Source organism: Mobula hypostoma, chromosome 8, assembly GCF_963921235.1.
Source record: "Mobula hypostoma chromosome 8, sMobHyp1.1, whole genome shotgun sequence".
NCBI classification, from domain to species: Eukaryota; Metazoa; Chordata; class Chondrichthyes; order Myliobatiformes; family Myliobatidae; genus Mobula; species Mobula hypostoma.
The window spans coordinates 129,794,511-129,808,917 of NC_086104.1; the positions used below are offsets into that span (position 1 = coordinate 129,794,511).

Here is a 14,407-nt window from a genome sequence, read left to right on the forward strand (position 1 = left end):
CCCTTCAACCAACCGTTTGGTTCTTGAACCAACTGGCAAAACCCTAATCATGACTGCTTAGCAGCACTAAAACACGCTTACTTCCACCACTTTGCACTGAAATGGACTTGTTATATTTTTTTTTGCGTGTGCCTGCGTGTGTGCGAGTCTGTTTGTATGCGTGCATCCGTGACGATGTCTTTTTCATGGCTTTTTACAAGGCGCGGAACAAGAGAGAGAGAGACTGTGTGTTCCCTTCATTTTTTACGAGGTCGAGTTGTGATCTCGACACTCAACCTGGCACGGATGGAAAGCGTACTCGGGAGTGGACCCGACTGGTTTCGAACCCGGGAACCTCCGCTCCCGGGTCTGGCACCAATGTCATTGCGCCATCAGCCGGTTCAGACTGGTTATATTCTAATAGTGTTGTAACAATTTGTGTTTAATGAATGGTTTTCTTGTAAACGCTGTGTGCTGCCACAAGATTTTCACTGCATCTTTGCATACGCGTACTGGTGTACAAACAGGACAAGAAATTCACCTTGAATTTGACTTTGACAACCACATCTGAGATTTGTAATACCTCGAGGGAGTGGAGTACGAGACATGACGTCCAGAACCCAAACCATCGAAACCGTTGGCTAAACTTTCTCTTTTTGAAAAAGTATTTTGGTAGTTTTCAGTAGAGAGTAATTAACCACGAAACCAGATTGTTACAGATGATACTATCAGGATTCCCACTTGCCACCATCACGTTCCGAGCTTTAATCAGTACACATCAAGTGACAGATTTCAACTCTTCCCTGATGTTTTCCAGTGATAATTGGCCACAGTTGTTCCTTGTTGCTCTGATTTCTCCGACAGGGTTGGAAGCTTCACTTATCTGTTGTGTGAAGCATGTTGTGGGTCTCAGTGAGACTCGGCGCTCTTCTTTTCGAGTTGTCTGCTCTGGGGGCGGTTACGGTTATCAAGCACATGGCCGCTGAGGCGCATTGTCTGGAAGGAAGATCTCAAAAATCATCTGAATACACCTGAGCTCCAGCTCCCCAAGCAATCAAAGCTACGTCCTGGCAATCTCGAATAAAGTGCACCAGGCAGATCATTTTCTGCCAAGTCTGCCAAATTCTCAGAAAACAACTAGCTATTGCAAAGAAATAAGAAATGTCAATGTGACAGGTAATGGTAAGATTTTTTCTCCTTCTGCTGAAAAGGTTTAATATAAGTGTTGTACCTGGATGGTGGAGCAAACTCAAATAGATAAAATATATTATTTCTTAACAGCTCTCCTCTGACGCCAATGTAATTTGGACATGATAAATATTATTGTTGGACATTTAATTTAAAAATAATTAACTTAGACAGATTACAATCCCATTAAGATAGTATAATTCACCTGGGTTCATCTGCAAACTTGTAATTTCTTGTTTATATCCAAATGGAAAAAGTTTACTTTTTTGGTACAATGATGTTAACTTATACTCGATTTTGTGCTTTTCTCCCCCAAAAAGCCTCTTCAAGAGAATCAAAAGGCAAGAGGTTGCCATTAAATTGAAGCATCTGTGATCAATAACAGGCCAGACTGAACAGCTCCTCTTGAGTCCCCTTCCCAAAATCTGTAAGGGGAAATAGTAAAATTCTTGTATATATAAGATAAAGTTTGATTTAATCCAAAGGCTGGGGAGAATATAGACAAGAACGGGTAGGTTACTTGGCCTCTGATACAGTACCTGCTCTAACACTCAGCTGAATCAGACTGATCTTACAACTCAGCTCCATTTACCCGCTTCACTTCCCCGTTACCTTATCCCCAGCAACTATCCTTCTTTACAAAAGCGAAATACTGCAGATCCTGGAAATCTGAAATAAATTGACCTGCTGAAAATATTCAGCAAGTCGGGGAGTATCTGAGAGGGAGAAACAGAGCTAACGAATCAGGTCAGTGCCCAGTCACCAGACTTTCGCTTTTGATGGATTTTCCACAGTGATCACTGCAGCAGTGGTGGAGAGGGGAGTGGGAGTGTTTGGAGATCCCATTGTAGGATGGAGATTACTGAGTCCAGAGAAAACACAGCAACTCCTTTTTGCCCAGAAGTTGACCATAAGACATAGGGGCAGAATTAGGGCATTTGGCCTATTGAGTCTTCTCCCCCATTCAATCATGGCTGATCCTTTCTGCCCCTCCTCAGCCCCACTCCCCGGCCTTCTCCCTGTAACCTTTGATGCCGTGTTCAATCAAGAACCTATCAACCTCTGCCTTAAACACACCTGACCCGGCCTCCACAGCTGCCTGTGGTAATAAATTCCACAAATTCAGCAGCCTCTGGCTAAAGAAATTTCTCTGCACCTTTGTTTTAAATGGACACCCCTCTATCCTGAGGCTGTGCCCTCTTGTCCTAGACTCCCCCACCATGGGAAACATCCTTTCCACATCTACTCTGTCTAGGCCTTTCAACATTCAAAAGGTTTCAATGAGATCCCCCCCCCCCCACCCATCCTTCTAAATTCCAGCGAGTACAGATGCAGAGCCATCAAATGTTGCTTGTATGGTAACCCTTTCATTCCCAAAATCATCCTTGTGAACTTCTTCTGAACCCTCTCCAATGTCAGCACATCTTTTCTTAGATGAGGAGCCCAAAACTGTTCACAATACTCAAGGTGAGGCCTCACCAGTGCCTTATAAAGCCTCAGTATCACACCCTGCTCTTGTATTCTAAACCTCCTAAAAAGAATGCTAACATTGCATTTGCCTTCTTCACCACCGACTCAACCTGCAAGTTAACCTTTATTTCATTTGCCACTTTCTTGCCCATTCTCCTAGTCTGTCCAAGTCCTTCTGCAGCCTTCCTATTTCCTCAACACTACCTGCTGCTCCACCAATCTTCGTATCATCAGCAAACTTGGCAACAAAGCCATCTATTCCATCATCTAAATCATTGATATACAGCATAAAAAGAAGTGGTCCCAACAACCAACACCTATGCAACATCACAAGTCACTGGCAGCCAACCAGAAAAGGATCCTTTTATTCCTACTTGCTGCCTCCTACCAATCAGCCAATACTCTAACCATGTTAGTAACTTTCTCGTGATGCCATATCAAATGCTGTATGAAAGTCCAAATATACAAAATCCACTGCATCCCCTTTATCTACCATACTTGTAATTTCTTGTATTCCCCTCAAAGAATTCCAAAAGGTTCTTCAGGAAAGATTTTCCCTTAAGGAAACCATGCTGAATTTCTCCTATCTTGTCCAGTGTCACCAAGTACTCCATAACCTCATTCTTAACAACCGACTCCAACATCTTCCCAACCACTACAGTCAGACTAACTGGTCTATAATTTCCTTTCTGCTGCTTTCCTCCTTTCTTAAAGAGTGGAGTGACATTTGCAATTTTCCAGTCCTCTGGCTCCATGCAAGAGTCTAATGATTTTTGAAAGATCATTACTAATGCCTCTACAGTCTCTACCGCTACCTCTTTCAGAACCCTAGGGTGCAGTTCATCTGGTTTGTGTGACTTATGTACCCTTGGGTGTTTGTTTTTTGAGCACCTTCTCCCTTGCACTCACTTTTCTTCCCTCACATCCTTGAACATTTGGCACACTGCTAGTGAAGACTGATGTAAAATACTCATTTAGTTCATCTGCCATCTCTTTGTCCCCCGTTATTATTTCTCCTGCCTCATTTTCTACTGGTCCTATACCCACTCTCATCTCTCTTTTATTTTTTACATACTTGAAAAATCTTTTACTATCCACTTTTATATTATTTGCTAGCTTGCTTTCATATTTCATCTTTTTTCTTCTAATGGTTCTTTTAGTTGCTCTCCATAGGTTTTTAAAAGCTTCCCAATCCTCTATCATCCAGCTAATTTTTGCTTTGTTGTATGTGCTCTCTTTTGTTTTTAACATTAGCTTTGACTTCCCTTGTCAGCTATGGTTGGACTATTCTTGGAATACATCTATCCTGCACTTTCTTCATTTTTCCTAGAAACTCATGCCATTTCTGCTCTGTTGTCATCCCTGCCAGCATCTCCTTCCAATTTACTTTGGCCAATGCCTTTCTCATACCACTGCAATTTCCTCTACTCCACTGAAGTACTGCTAATCAGACTTTACTTTCTCCCTATCAAATTGAACTCAGTCTTATTGTGATCACTGCCTCCTAAGGATTCGTTTACCTTAAGCTTCCTAATCACCTCCAGTTCATTACATAACACCCAATCCAGTATAGCTGATCCCCTAGTAGGATCAATAACAAACTGCTCTAAAAAGCCATCTCGTAGGCATTCAGCAAACTCACTCTCTTGAGATCTATTACCAACCTGATTTTCCCCAATCCATCTGCATGTTAAAATCCTCCCCATGACTATCATAACGTTGCCCTTTTGACACATCTTTTCTATTTCCTGTTATAATCTGTGGTCCACAACCCAGCTACTGTTAGCAGGCCTGTATATATCTGCCACCAGGGTTCTTTTACCCTTGCAGTTTCTTAACTCAACCCACAAGGATACAACATCTTCTGATCATATGTCACAGCTTTCTACTGATTTGATGCTATTCTTTACCAGCAGAGCCACTACCCACCACCTCCCCGCCCCCAGCTCTGCTTGTTTTCTTATCTCTCCAATACAACGTGTAACCTTGGACATTCAACTACAACCATCCTCCAGCCATGATTCAGTGACGGCCACAACGTTATACCTGACAATCTGTAATAGTGCAACAAGATCATCCACCTTATTTCTTATACTCGGTGCATTGAGATATAACACTTTGAGTACTGTTTTTGCTACCCTTTTTGATTCTGCATCCGTAATGCACTGATACTCACCCTGCTGGCTGCAATTTTGTCCTATCATCTGTCTGCCTTTCCTGACAGTCTGATTGCATGCTTTTTTTTTATCATCCGTCCTATCCTGGGTCCCTTCACTCCAGTTCCCACCCTCCTGCCAAATTAGTTTAAACCCTCCCCAGCAGCTCTAACAAGCCTGCCCACGAGAATATTGGTCCCCCTCGGGTTCAGGAGCAACCGGTCCCTTTTGTACAAGTCATTCCCCCGCCCCCAGAAGAGATCTCAATGATCCAAGAAACCTGAAGCCCTGCCCCTTGCACCAGCTTCCCTGCCAAATCATCCTGTTTCTACCCTCACTGGCATGTGGCACAGGTAGCAATCCACAAACGACTATCCTGGAGGTCCTGCTTCTTGGCTTTCTGCCTGGCTCTCCAAATTCTCTCTTCAGGACCTCATTGCTTTTCCTTCCCATGCCACTGGTACCGATATGTACCAAGACATCCAGCTGCTCTGCCTCCCCCCTCCAAAATGCCGTGGGTGCGATCTGAGAAAGCACACTGTGAGGAATCAAAATAATGTTCCCGAGATTTCGGACCTCTGAGAAGCCCATAGGATGAATGTAAAAATGAAGGCAAGTCTCAGTATAATTTTGAAATGACCAATCTAGCTGCATATTATCTTCTCTTCATGCCATGCTCTCTTCTTGCTGCTGCCATCGGGAAGGAGGTACAGGAGCATCAGGTCCCACACCACCAGGCTCAGGAACAGTTATTACCCTTCAACCATCAGATTCCTGATAACTTCACTCACCTCAACTCTGAACGAATTACACGACCCATGGACTCACTCTACAACTCATGTTCTCAGTATTATTATTTATTTATCAATATTATTTATTCATCTATTTACTTATTTTTACTTGCACAGTCAGTCTTCCTTTGCACTTTAGTTGTCAGTCCTGGTTTGTGTGTAGATTTTCATTGATCCTATTGTATTTGTTTGTTCTACTGTGAATGCCTGTAAGAAAATGAACCTCAAGGCTTTACATGGTGACATATACATACTTTGACAATAAATTTACATTGCCCTTTGTGTTTTGTTCCCCTTTCTGCTGTTCTACAGCTGAGGTGGGTAGGTGTGAGTTATTTATAACTAACCTGTGGGTATTAAAGAGTTAATATTCAGCTCCGTCTCTGTTTTAGGAAAGCCATGTTGTTGCAGTGTGTAATATGACTTCCACTAATTTTCTCAGGTAACAAGACCAATACATTAAACTAACATTGATAACTGAATCAATCAGCACCAGATCCTGAGCACTTCACAGTCCATCCTAAGACCATAAGACAAAGGAGCAGAATTAGGCCATTTGGCCCATCGAGCCTACTTCGTCACTCCATCACGGCTGATCCAATTTTCCTCTCAGCCCCAGTCTCCTGCCTTGTCCCCGTATCCCTTCATGCCCTGACCAATCAAGAATCTATCAACCTCGGCCTCAAATATACATGAAGACTTGGCCTCCACAGCTGCCTGTGGCAAAGAATTTATAAAGTGCTTTATAAAGTCTCAACATTATGCTTTTTATATTCCAGTCATCTTTCTTTGTACGTGCAACAAAATAATAATATTTATTTTCAACCATAGTGTAGGATTTCGGTTTAAAAGCTATGGCCCATTAGGAAGCCAAATGACTCAAGATTAATAAGATTGCAGCCCAGAGTTCTGTTCTATATACCTTATCATCGCTCCAGTTTGTGAGCTTGATTGTCTGAGTTAAACGGCTATGGGCTTGAGCCAAGGGTTCTGTCTAAAACAGCCTCGTACCAAGGGAGAGCTATGCTAGTGCAGGTGCTGATATGAAGATGAAGCATCAGGCTGAAAGAATGATGATGTATTTGGGTGAATGTTAAAGTTCCCGGATTATGATGAAGAGAGTGGAAATTTCCACCGCTGCCATGGCCAACTTTTCTCTCGGTCCAATAATCAAAAACACACCTCTGTCACGTTTCTGGGTGTTGTTGATCCAGACCAGCTTCATATTTTCATTTAGATAGCCCATGCAGCTCAAAACGTGGTGTTTTGGGCTCTGGAGCATTGATATGTTATTTCATAAATTGCAGTCTTCAGTTACTGGGTTAATTAATATTTATGTAATATTTATCTGTCCTTTTAGCTATTCATTCTCTTCCTATGGGGTAAGTAGAAACCATAGAAACTACAGCACAGAAACAGGCCTTTTGGCCCTTCTTGGTTGTGCCAAACCATTTTCTGCCTAGTCCTACTGACCTGCACACGGACCATATCCCTCCATACACCCCCCATCCGAGTATCTGTCCAATTTATTCTTAAATGTTAAAAAAGAACCCGCATTTACCACCTCGTCTGGCAGCTCATTCCACACTCTCACCACTCTCTGTGTGAAGAAGCCCCCCCCCCAATGTTCCCTTTAAATTTTCCCCCCTCACCCTTAACCCATGTCCCCTGGTTTTTTTCTCCCCTTGCCTCAGTGGAAAAAGTGGAAAAAGTATTTATCTGATAGCTTTGTCATACGTGCTGGAAACATACAGAAGAATGCACATTTGTGTCAAATCAAATCCGCGAAGATCATGCCACCCAGCCCACAAGTGGTACCACACTTCCAGCGCCAACATATCATGCCCACAACTCACTAACCCTGACCGTACGTCTTTGGAAAGTTGGGGGGAACCGGCCACAGGGAGGAGGTAGAAATTCCTTACAGGAAGTGGCAGGAATCGAACCCTGATCTTACAGCTGCCTGCTGTAGAGGTGAGCTGACCGCTTCGCTACTGCGCCACCCCACAGTGGTACAAGTAGGGTGGAAAGAACTAGCAAACTCTGTGGTGTGATGTTTTTGCCACTCCCTGTGGTGTAATACTGCTTCACCACGTCAATGTTCTGGTACAACCCATAAACCCAAAGGATGTCTCAACTGCAGTACAATCGGTCATTCATCGCACAGCATCACTGCTGAGTTACGTCCATGGTGGGAAGGCAGATCATAAACTAAATACGTCATCATAACCACAAGGTTAGTCAGGAGAGTCTTTGACCACAGGAGGTTTTGTAGATGCAAGAAATTTTGAGCATCCGACACAAAACACTGGAGGGACTCTGCAGGTCAGACAGCATCTACGGAGGGGAATGAACAGTCGACGTTTCAGGCCCAGACCCTTCACCAGGGGCTGGAAAGCAAGGAGGCAGTAGTCAGAATAAGGTGGCGGGGTACACAAAATGCAGGAGGAACTCAGCAAGTCAGGCAGCACACAAAACGCTCTCCCCCCACCTTTTCTGTCTGACTTCTTCCCCCTTCCTTTTCGGTCCCGATAAAGGGTCTCAGACAGAAACAACAACCACTTATCCCCTCCATAGACTCTGCCAGACTTGCTGAATTCCACCAGCATTTTGTGTGTGTGTGTGTGTGTGTTACATGGGAATCTGTAAGCCACAAGGGAGATTTAGTAACTGAAGAAGTATTCACATTGCCTCACAATCGCAGAGAAACCCACAGCATCTGTTACATGCGCTGACATTAGTATAAGAGACCGATCTAGCCCCGGTAGTAACCCATTCCCAGCTTACCCTAAACCAATGCCTAAATCTGATGGTGTGTGAAAATGCCCTTTGGGTCATCTGAGGCAAAGGATAGGGAGAAGGCTAGAAGTGGTAACAAGTACTGTGAAGAAATACACTGGACATCGTCCAATGGCTCAAATGGACAACTGACCTTACGCTCAGATGGCCAGAGTTATCAGGGACCTTTTCATTCCTACTTTCCTCTTGAACATGAAATGTTCTACTTTCAAGAACTTTAAGTGAATCTCATACCATGTTAGAGGCCCCGCGAGAGACAGCTATTGATGGTATTTGTAGTTTTAAACTGAACAGAAGACAATGTTTTATCAACCTACTCACTTTTACCAAGCGGTGGCAAATATTCATCCGAATCCGTTTCTTCTGGAATCTTTGGTTCTCTCGGCTTTGCTGTGAAATATAAAACAAGGTGTTACTCTCAGATACTCCTGATCTTCAGAGCCGAGTACTCTGTGTACCCACTTGTACCCACTTGTACCCATTCCAAAGTCTCCAGTCCATACCCTAACCATGAAGTCCAAGCACTCAGTACATGACAGAAAACACCCGCTCCCATTTCCTTTGTTTTTTTACCCCCTGTTGCAGGCACAAACTTCCTGCAGTCGGTGTGGCATTGCAAGCATTGTAATCCTTGAGGGTGAGTGGAGAAGAAAGCCCAGCCAGAATTCATCTTCATCTGATGGGGCTTCCAAAATGAGTTCGTGAATAACAATCAGAAATGGAAACTTTGGCTGATACCAATCACTCTCAACCCACTGCCACACTTTCTTAACATAGAACATAGAATAGTACAGCACATTACAGGCCCTTCAGCCCATAATGTTGTGCCGACCCTCAAACTCTGCCTCCCATATAACGCCCCACCTTACATTCCTCCATATACCTGTCTAGTAGTCTCTTAAACTTCACGAGTGTATCTGCCTCCACCACTGACTCAGGCAGTGCATTCCACGCACCAACCACTCTCTGAGTGAAAAACCTTCCTCTATTATCTCCCTTGAACTTCCCACCCCTTACCTTAAAGCCATGTCCTCTTGTATTGAGCAGTGGTGCCCTGGGGAAGAGACGCTGGCTATCCACTCTATCTATTCCTCTTAATATCTTGTATACCTCTATCATGTCTCCTCTCATCCTCCTTTTCTCCAAAGAGTAAAGCCCGAGCTCCCTTAATCTCTGATCATAATGCATACTCTCTAAACCAGGCAGCATCCTGGTAAATCTCCTCTGTACCCTTTCCAATGCTTCCACATCCTTCCTATAGTGAGGCGACCAGAACTGGACACAGTACTCCAAGTGTGGACTAACCAGAGTTTTATAGAGCTGCATCATTACATCGCAACTCCTAAACTTTATCCCTCGACTTATGAAAGCTAACACCCCATATGCTTTCTTAACTATCCTATCCACCTGTGAGGCAACTTTCAGGGATCTGTGGACATGTACCCCCAGATCCCTCTGCTCCTCCACACTGCCAAGTATCCTGCCATTTACTTTGTACTCTGCCTTGGAGTTTGTCCTTCCAAAGTGTACCACCTCACTCTTCTCTGGGTTGAACTCCATCTGCCACTTCTCAGCCCACTTCTGCATCCTATCAATGTCTCTCTGCAATCTTCGACAATCCCCTACACTATCTACAACACCACCAACCTTTGTGTCGTCTGCAAACTTGCCAACCCACCCTTCCACCCCCACATCCAGGTCATTAATAAAAATCATGAGAAGTAGAGGTCCCAGAACAGATCCTTGTGGGACACCACTAGTCACAATCCTCCAGTCTGAATGTACCCCCTCCACCATTGACCGTCTGCCTTCTGCAAGTGAGCCAATTCTGAATCCACCTGGCCAAACTTCCCTGGATCCCATGCCTTCTAACTTTCTGAATAAGCCTACCGTGTGGAACCTTGTCAAATGCCTTACTAAAATCCATATAGATCACATCCACTGCACTACCCTCATCTATATGCCTGGTCATCTCCTCAAAGAACTCTATCAGGCTTGTTAGACATGATCTTGCAAAGAAATAGCTTCCAAATTCCCTCCTGAACAGGTTGGCTCTGACCTTTAGGTGAAACTGCAGCAGAAATAATGAGCTGATTCTGACTGGGTCATAGTTTACTGTTGTTCTTCTCTCAGGAACACAATGCACACAAGAAGTCTCACGCTGGCAATAATTTGCTGCTATGCCACTTTGAAAGCTTTCAATCATCACAAGTAGTCACCATTTCTCTCCCCAGAACATCAGTAAATTCACTCATTCTGATGTATCGCCACACTCCCTATTCCTATCTAAAGCCGTCTCATCAACATTATGAATTCACCTTCGTGCTTTCTCTTATCCTTGTGTCTCAATGTGTGTACTCCTGGAGAGGCAGCTGACAACTTACCCCGTGCTTGTTTTCTAACTGCACTTCTGATCATCTTGTGAATTCACCTTTTCCCCTTGTGAAGTACAGCTATCAGTTAGCTCACACTCTCAAATGTAATTCTGGCCCAAATGAGATGTTTACCATTGGGATCAAGTCGTGAGTCTGTGATGCTTTTGGTCGATTTATTATCTCTGACTTGACTACAGTTTGAAAGTGCTCTCATGGTCTGCCTGTCCCAAAGGGAGTTGGATCCTGCCTATCACCTGCCAGCTCATGTCCCACCTCTTCTGCTACCTGTTTACACTGGGTCTCTCCCCTCTTTCCTCCAGTCCCCATTGAAGATCTTGATCTGAAACATCAACTTCATAGATTGCTGCCTGACCAGCTGAGTTCCTCCAGCAATTTTTTTTGTCGATAAGTCTTTTCACTATACAGCGTTAAGAAATTCACCGGCATGTGGTTGACATCTAACTCTACACCAGATAGGCACATTTCATCTTCTAATTTGTTTAAAAACTAACTTATCCTACTCAGCTCCCCTCTTTCCTTGACGGTTCCTTTTGCATACACATGTTCTCTTTGCTCAGCAGTTATTTTCATTTCTACCCCGCTCTTTTCCTTCTTTAAATTGCTCTTCAAAACCCAATTCTTTATAGAACATAGAACATAGAATAGTACAGCACATTACAGACCCTTCGGCCCACAAAGTTGTGCCGACCCTCAAACCCTGCCTCCCATATAACCCCCCAGCTTAAATTCCTCCATATACCTGTCTAGTAGTCTCTTAAACTTCACGAGTGTATCTGCCTCCACCACTGACCCAGGCAGTGCATTCCATGCACCAACCACTCTCTGAGTAAAAAACCTTCCTCTAATATCCCCCTTGAACTTCCCACCCCTTACCTTAAAGCCATGCCCTCTTGTATTGAGCAGTAGTGCCCTGGGGAAGAGGCGCTGGCTATCCACTCTACCTATTCCTCTTGTTATCTTGTACACCTCTATCATGTCTCCTCTCATCCTCCTTCTCTCCAAAGAGTAAAGCCCTAGCTCCCTTAATCTCTATCATAATCCATACTCTCTAAACCCAGGCAGCATCCTGGTAAATCTCCTCTGTACCCTTTCCAATGCTTCCACATCCTTCCTATAGTGAGGGGACCAGAACTGGACACAGTACTCCAAGTGTGGCCTAACCAGAGTTTCATAGAGCTGCATCATTACATCGCGACTCTTAAACTCTATCCCTCGACTTATGTAAGCTAACACCCCATAAGTTTTCTTAACTATCCTATCCAACTGTGAAGCAACTTTCAGGGATCTGTGGACATGTACCCCAAGATCCCTCTACTCCTCCACACTGCCAAGTATCCTGCCATTTACTTTGTACTCTGCCTTGGAGTTTGTCCTTCCAAAGTGTACCACCTCACACTTCCTCTTTGATCAACCCAAGGTCGTCTCCCTCAGTATCTCTTTATGTGGCTTTGGGTTAGACTAGTGACTGAGAAGAGCTTTCGTGTATTAAAAGTGCTGTATAAATGCAAGTAGTTGTTCTTGGTGGAACCACCCTTAATGGCAGAATATATGTTGTGAGACAGGAGCGAAGTAACAGCAGAAAATTCCCAGTGGGACAGAGCTTTGGGCCGTTCAACAAAAAGTTTTGAGATAAATGTGTCTTAAGTTTTGGGGGGTGGGGTAAGAAGAGGTGAAAATAATTGGAGGGAATGCCTCTGATAGGATTTAAGTGAAAATGCAAGGAGAGGGCACTAATAGGATGGAAAACACCAGCAGAAAGGAAGTGTGGATTGTAACAAAAAACAGAAAGTGCTGGAAATGCCTATGATCTGAAAATTCTGAACTGAATGCTGAGGCCAAAACAAACTAGACGATGGGATGCCACTGAAATAAAATCATTTCAAACACTGAAACAAGGACACCTTAGCAAGGGTTGGTGCATGTGGTATTACACAATCGCTGTGTGTCCAGGAGGCTGTTAAATACATGGTCATGCAGGGAACAGAGAGACATGGATCATGCACAGGCAGAAGAGATTCAGTCTAATTTGGCACCGTGTTCAGCACAGACATCGTGGGCCAAAAGGTTATGCAGTGTGTTGCTGTTCTGTGTTCTATTATGAGAGGGAAACTTTACATTCAACCATACAACGTGCAACATGAAACTTAGAATGGAGACTTCTCCTTCCCTTTCCTTTCCCTTGCGCACAATTACATTATTGTTCTGGGATATCTGACTGCAGTTATTCATTCACTTTATTTTGGATCAGGAATTATTTCTCTTTTAATTCCCCAACGATTACTGCAAGTCCACAGACACAGAGCCAGACCTCCATCAAAGGTGCTGGAGCCCAGCAACGAGATTTAAAGTCAGAGGAACCAGTTCCTTTTCCTTTTAACTCACATTCATTTTGTATTTCTTCACACTAGAAGCAACTAACAGACAAAGCCAGTTACATATCTGTGCACCTTATAATCTGAATTGCAAAAGAGTCCTTTAACCTGTATTATTCAAAGGAATCTTTCTCATTATAATTTGAATTCTTTGATTACTTTTTTAATAGAAGGACTTGGACCCAAGTTTTCATCTGCAAGAGGTTGCATAACCTTGTCTGAGAATTGATAGTTGGAATGGGATGGGCGGTTTCTCTGACACCCAGATGTATTGGGAAATGGGACGTTGCAGCATGCGTTTGAAAATATTTTATCTCTGTGAAGACGGTTTTAAAAAACAGCAGAGCAAAAAAAAACGGAATCGAATAACAAGATATTCCAGGGATATGAACCGATGGTCAAAAAGACTATTTAAATTGGGACAGGCAGTCACCAAAATCACTCAATGTGCTCTTTATTTTAGTAGCAGTACAACACCTCAACTTCACTCAACTCGCCCCATCACTCAACAGTTCCCACAGCCTAAGATTCACTTTCAAGGTCTCTTCATCTCATGTTCTCAATTTTTCTTCCTTCCTTGTTTGCTTGTTTTACTAATTCATTTACCTGCTCATTCATTTAACAATTTATTTAGTTATCTAGTTAGCTATCTGTTTGTTTATTTATTTATTATTCATTCACCTGATTTATTTATCTATCTATTCATCATTCATCCAATTTACTTATTCTGTGTCTGACCAACATGTTACTGCATTTGTTACATTGACAGCTAGGAGGGCCATTTTGTTGAAGTGGAAGGATACATCAGCTCCCACTTTGTCACAATGGTTCTCTCAAGTGATGCTATGTCTTAGTTTGGAGAAAATTAGAAGTCGCACCTTTGAACCTTTATTTGATTTTGAGAAAAGATGGGGCTCATTTGCTCATTATTATCATTTGAGTTAATTGATATAATTTTTCCACGATCTAACTGTAAATTTTTTGGTATATTTTCTTTTCTTGCTGGCGGTTTGATGTTTATTTTTGATGCATGGCTCTGGAGTTGTACACCTAATGGGTTCTTTTTTTTTCTCACTTTTCTGCTCAGTAGGTTTTTTTTGTTATCACAAAATTTTGTTTTTAATCTTTAAGATAATGGTTTTTTTTGAGGCATTGTGAGTGTTGTTGCTTCGATGTACTCATGTTATTTTTCCTATATATACAATAAAAAGATTTGAAAAGAAAGAATCTACTTATTTGTTTATTTATTCATTTAT

At 42.9% G+C, this 14,407-nt stretch overlaps 1 protein-coding gene across 1 annotated transcript in view; it reads right to left on the minus strand.

Moving 5' to 3' along the window:
- The window catches only part of LOC134350954 (inactive carboxypeptidase-like protein X2), a 129,896-nt gene that overhangs the window by 68,818 nt on the left and 46,671 nt on the right, over positions 1 to 14,407 (minus strand). The window contains exon 10 of the mRNA XM_063056826.1: positions 8,705 to 8,773. Coding sequence (XP_062912896.1) covers positions 8,705 to 8,773 — 69 coding nt within the window. The remainder of the gene's footprint in view (positions 1 to 8,704; positions 8,774 to 14,407) is intronic.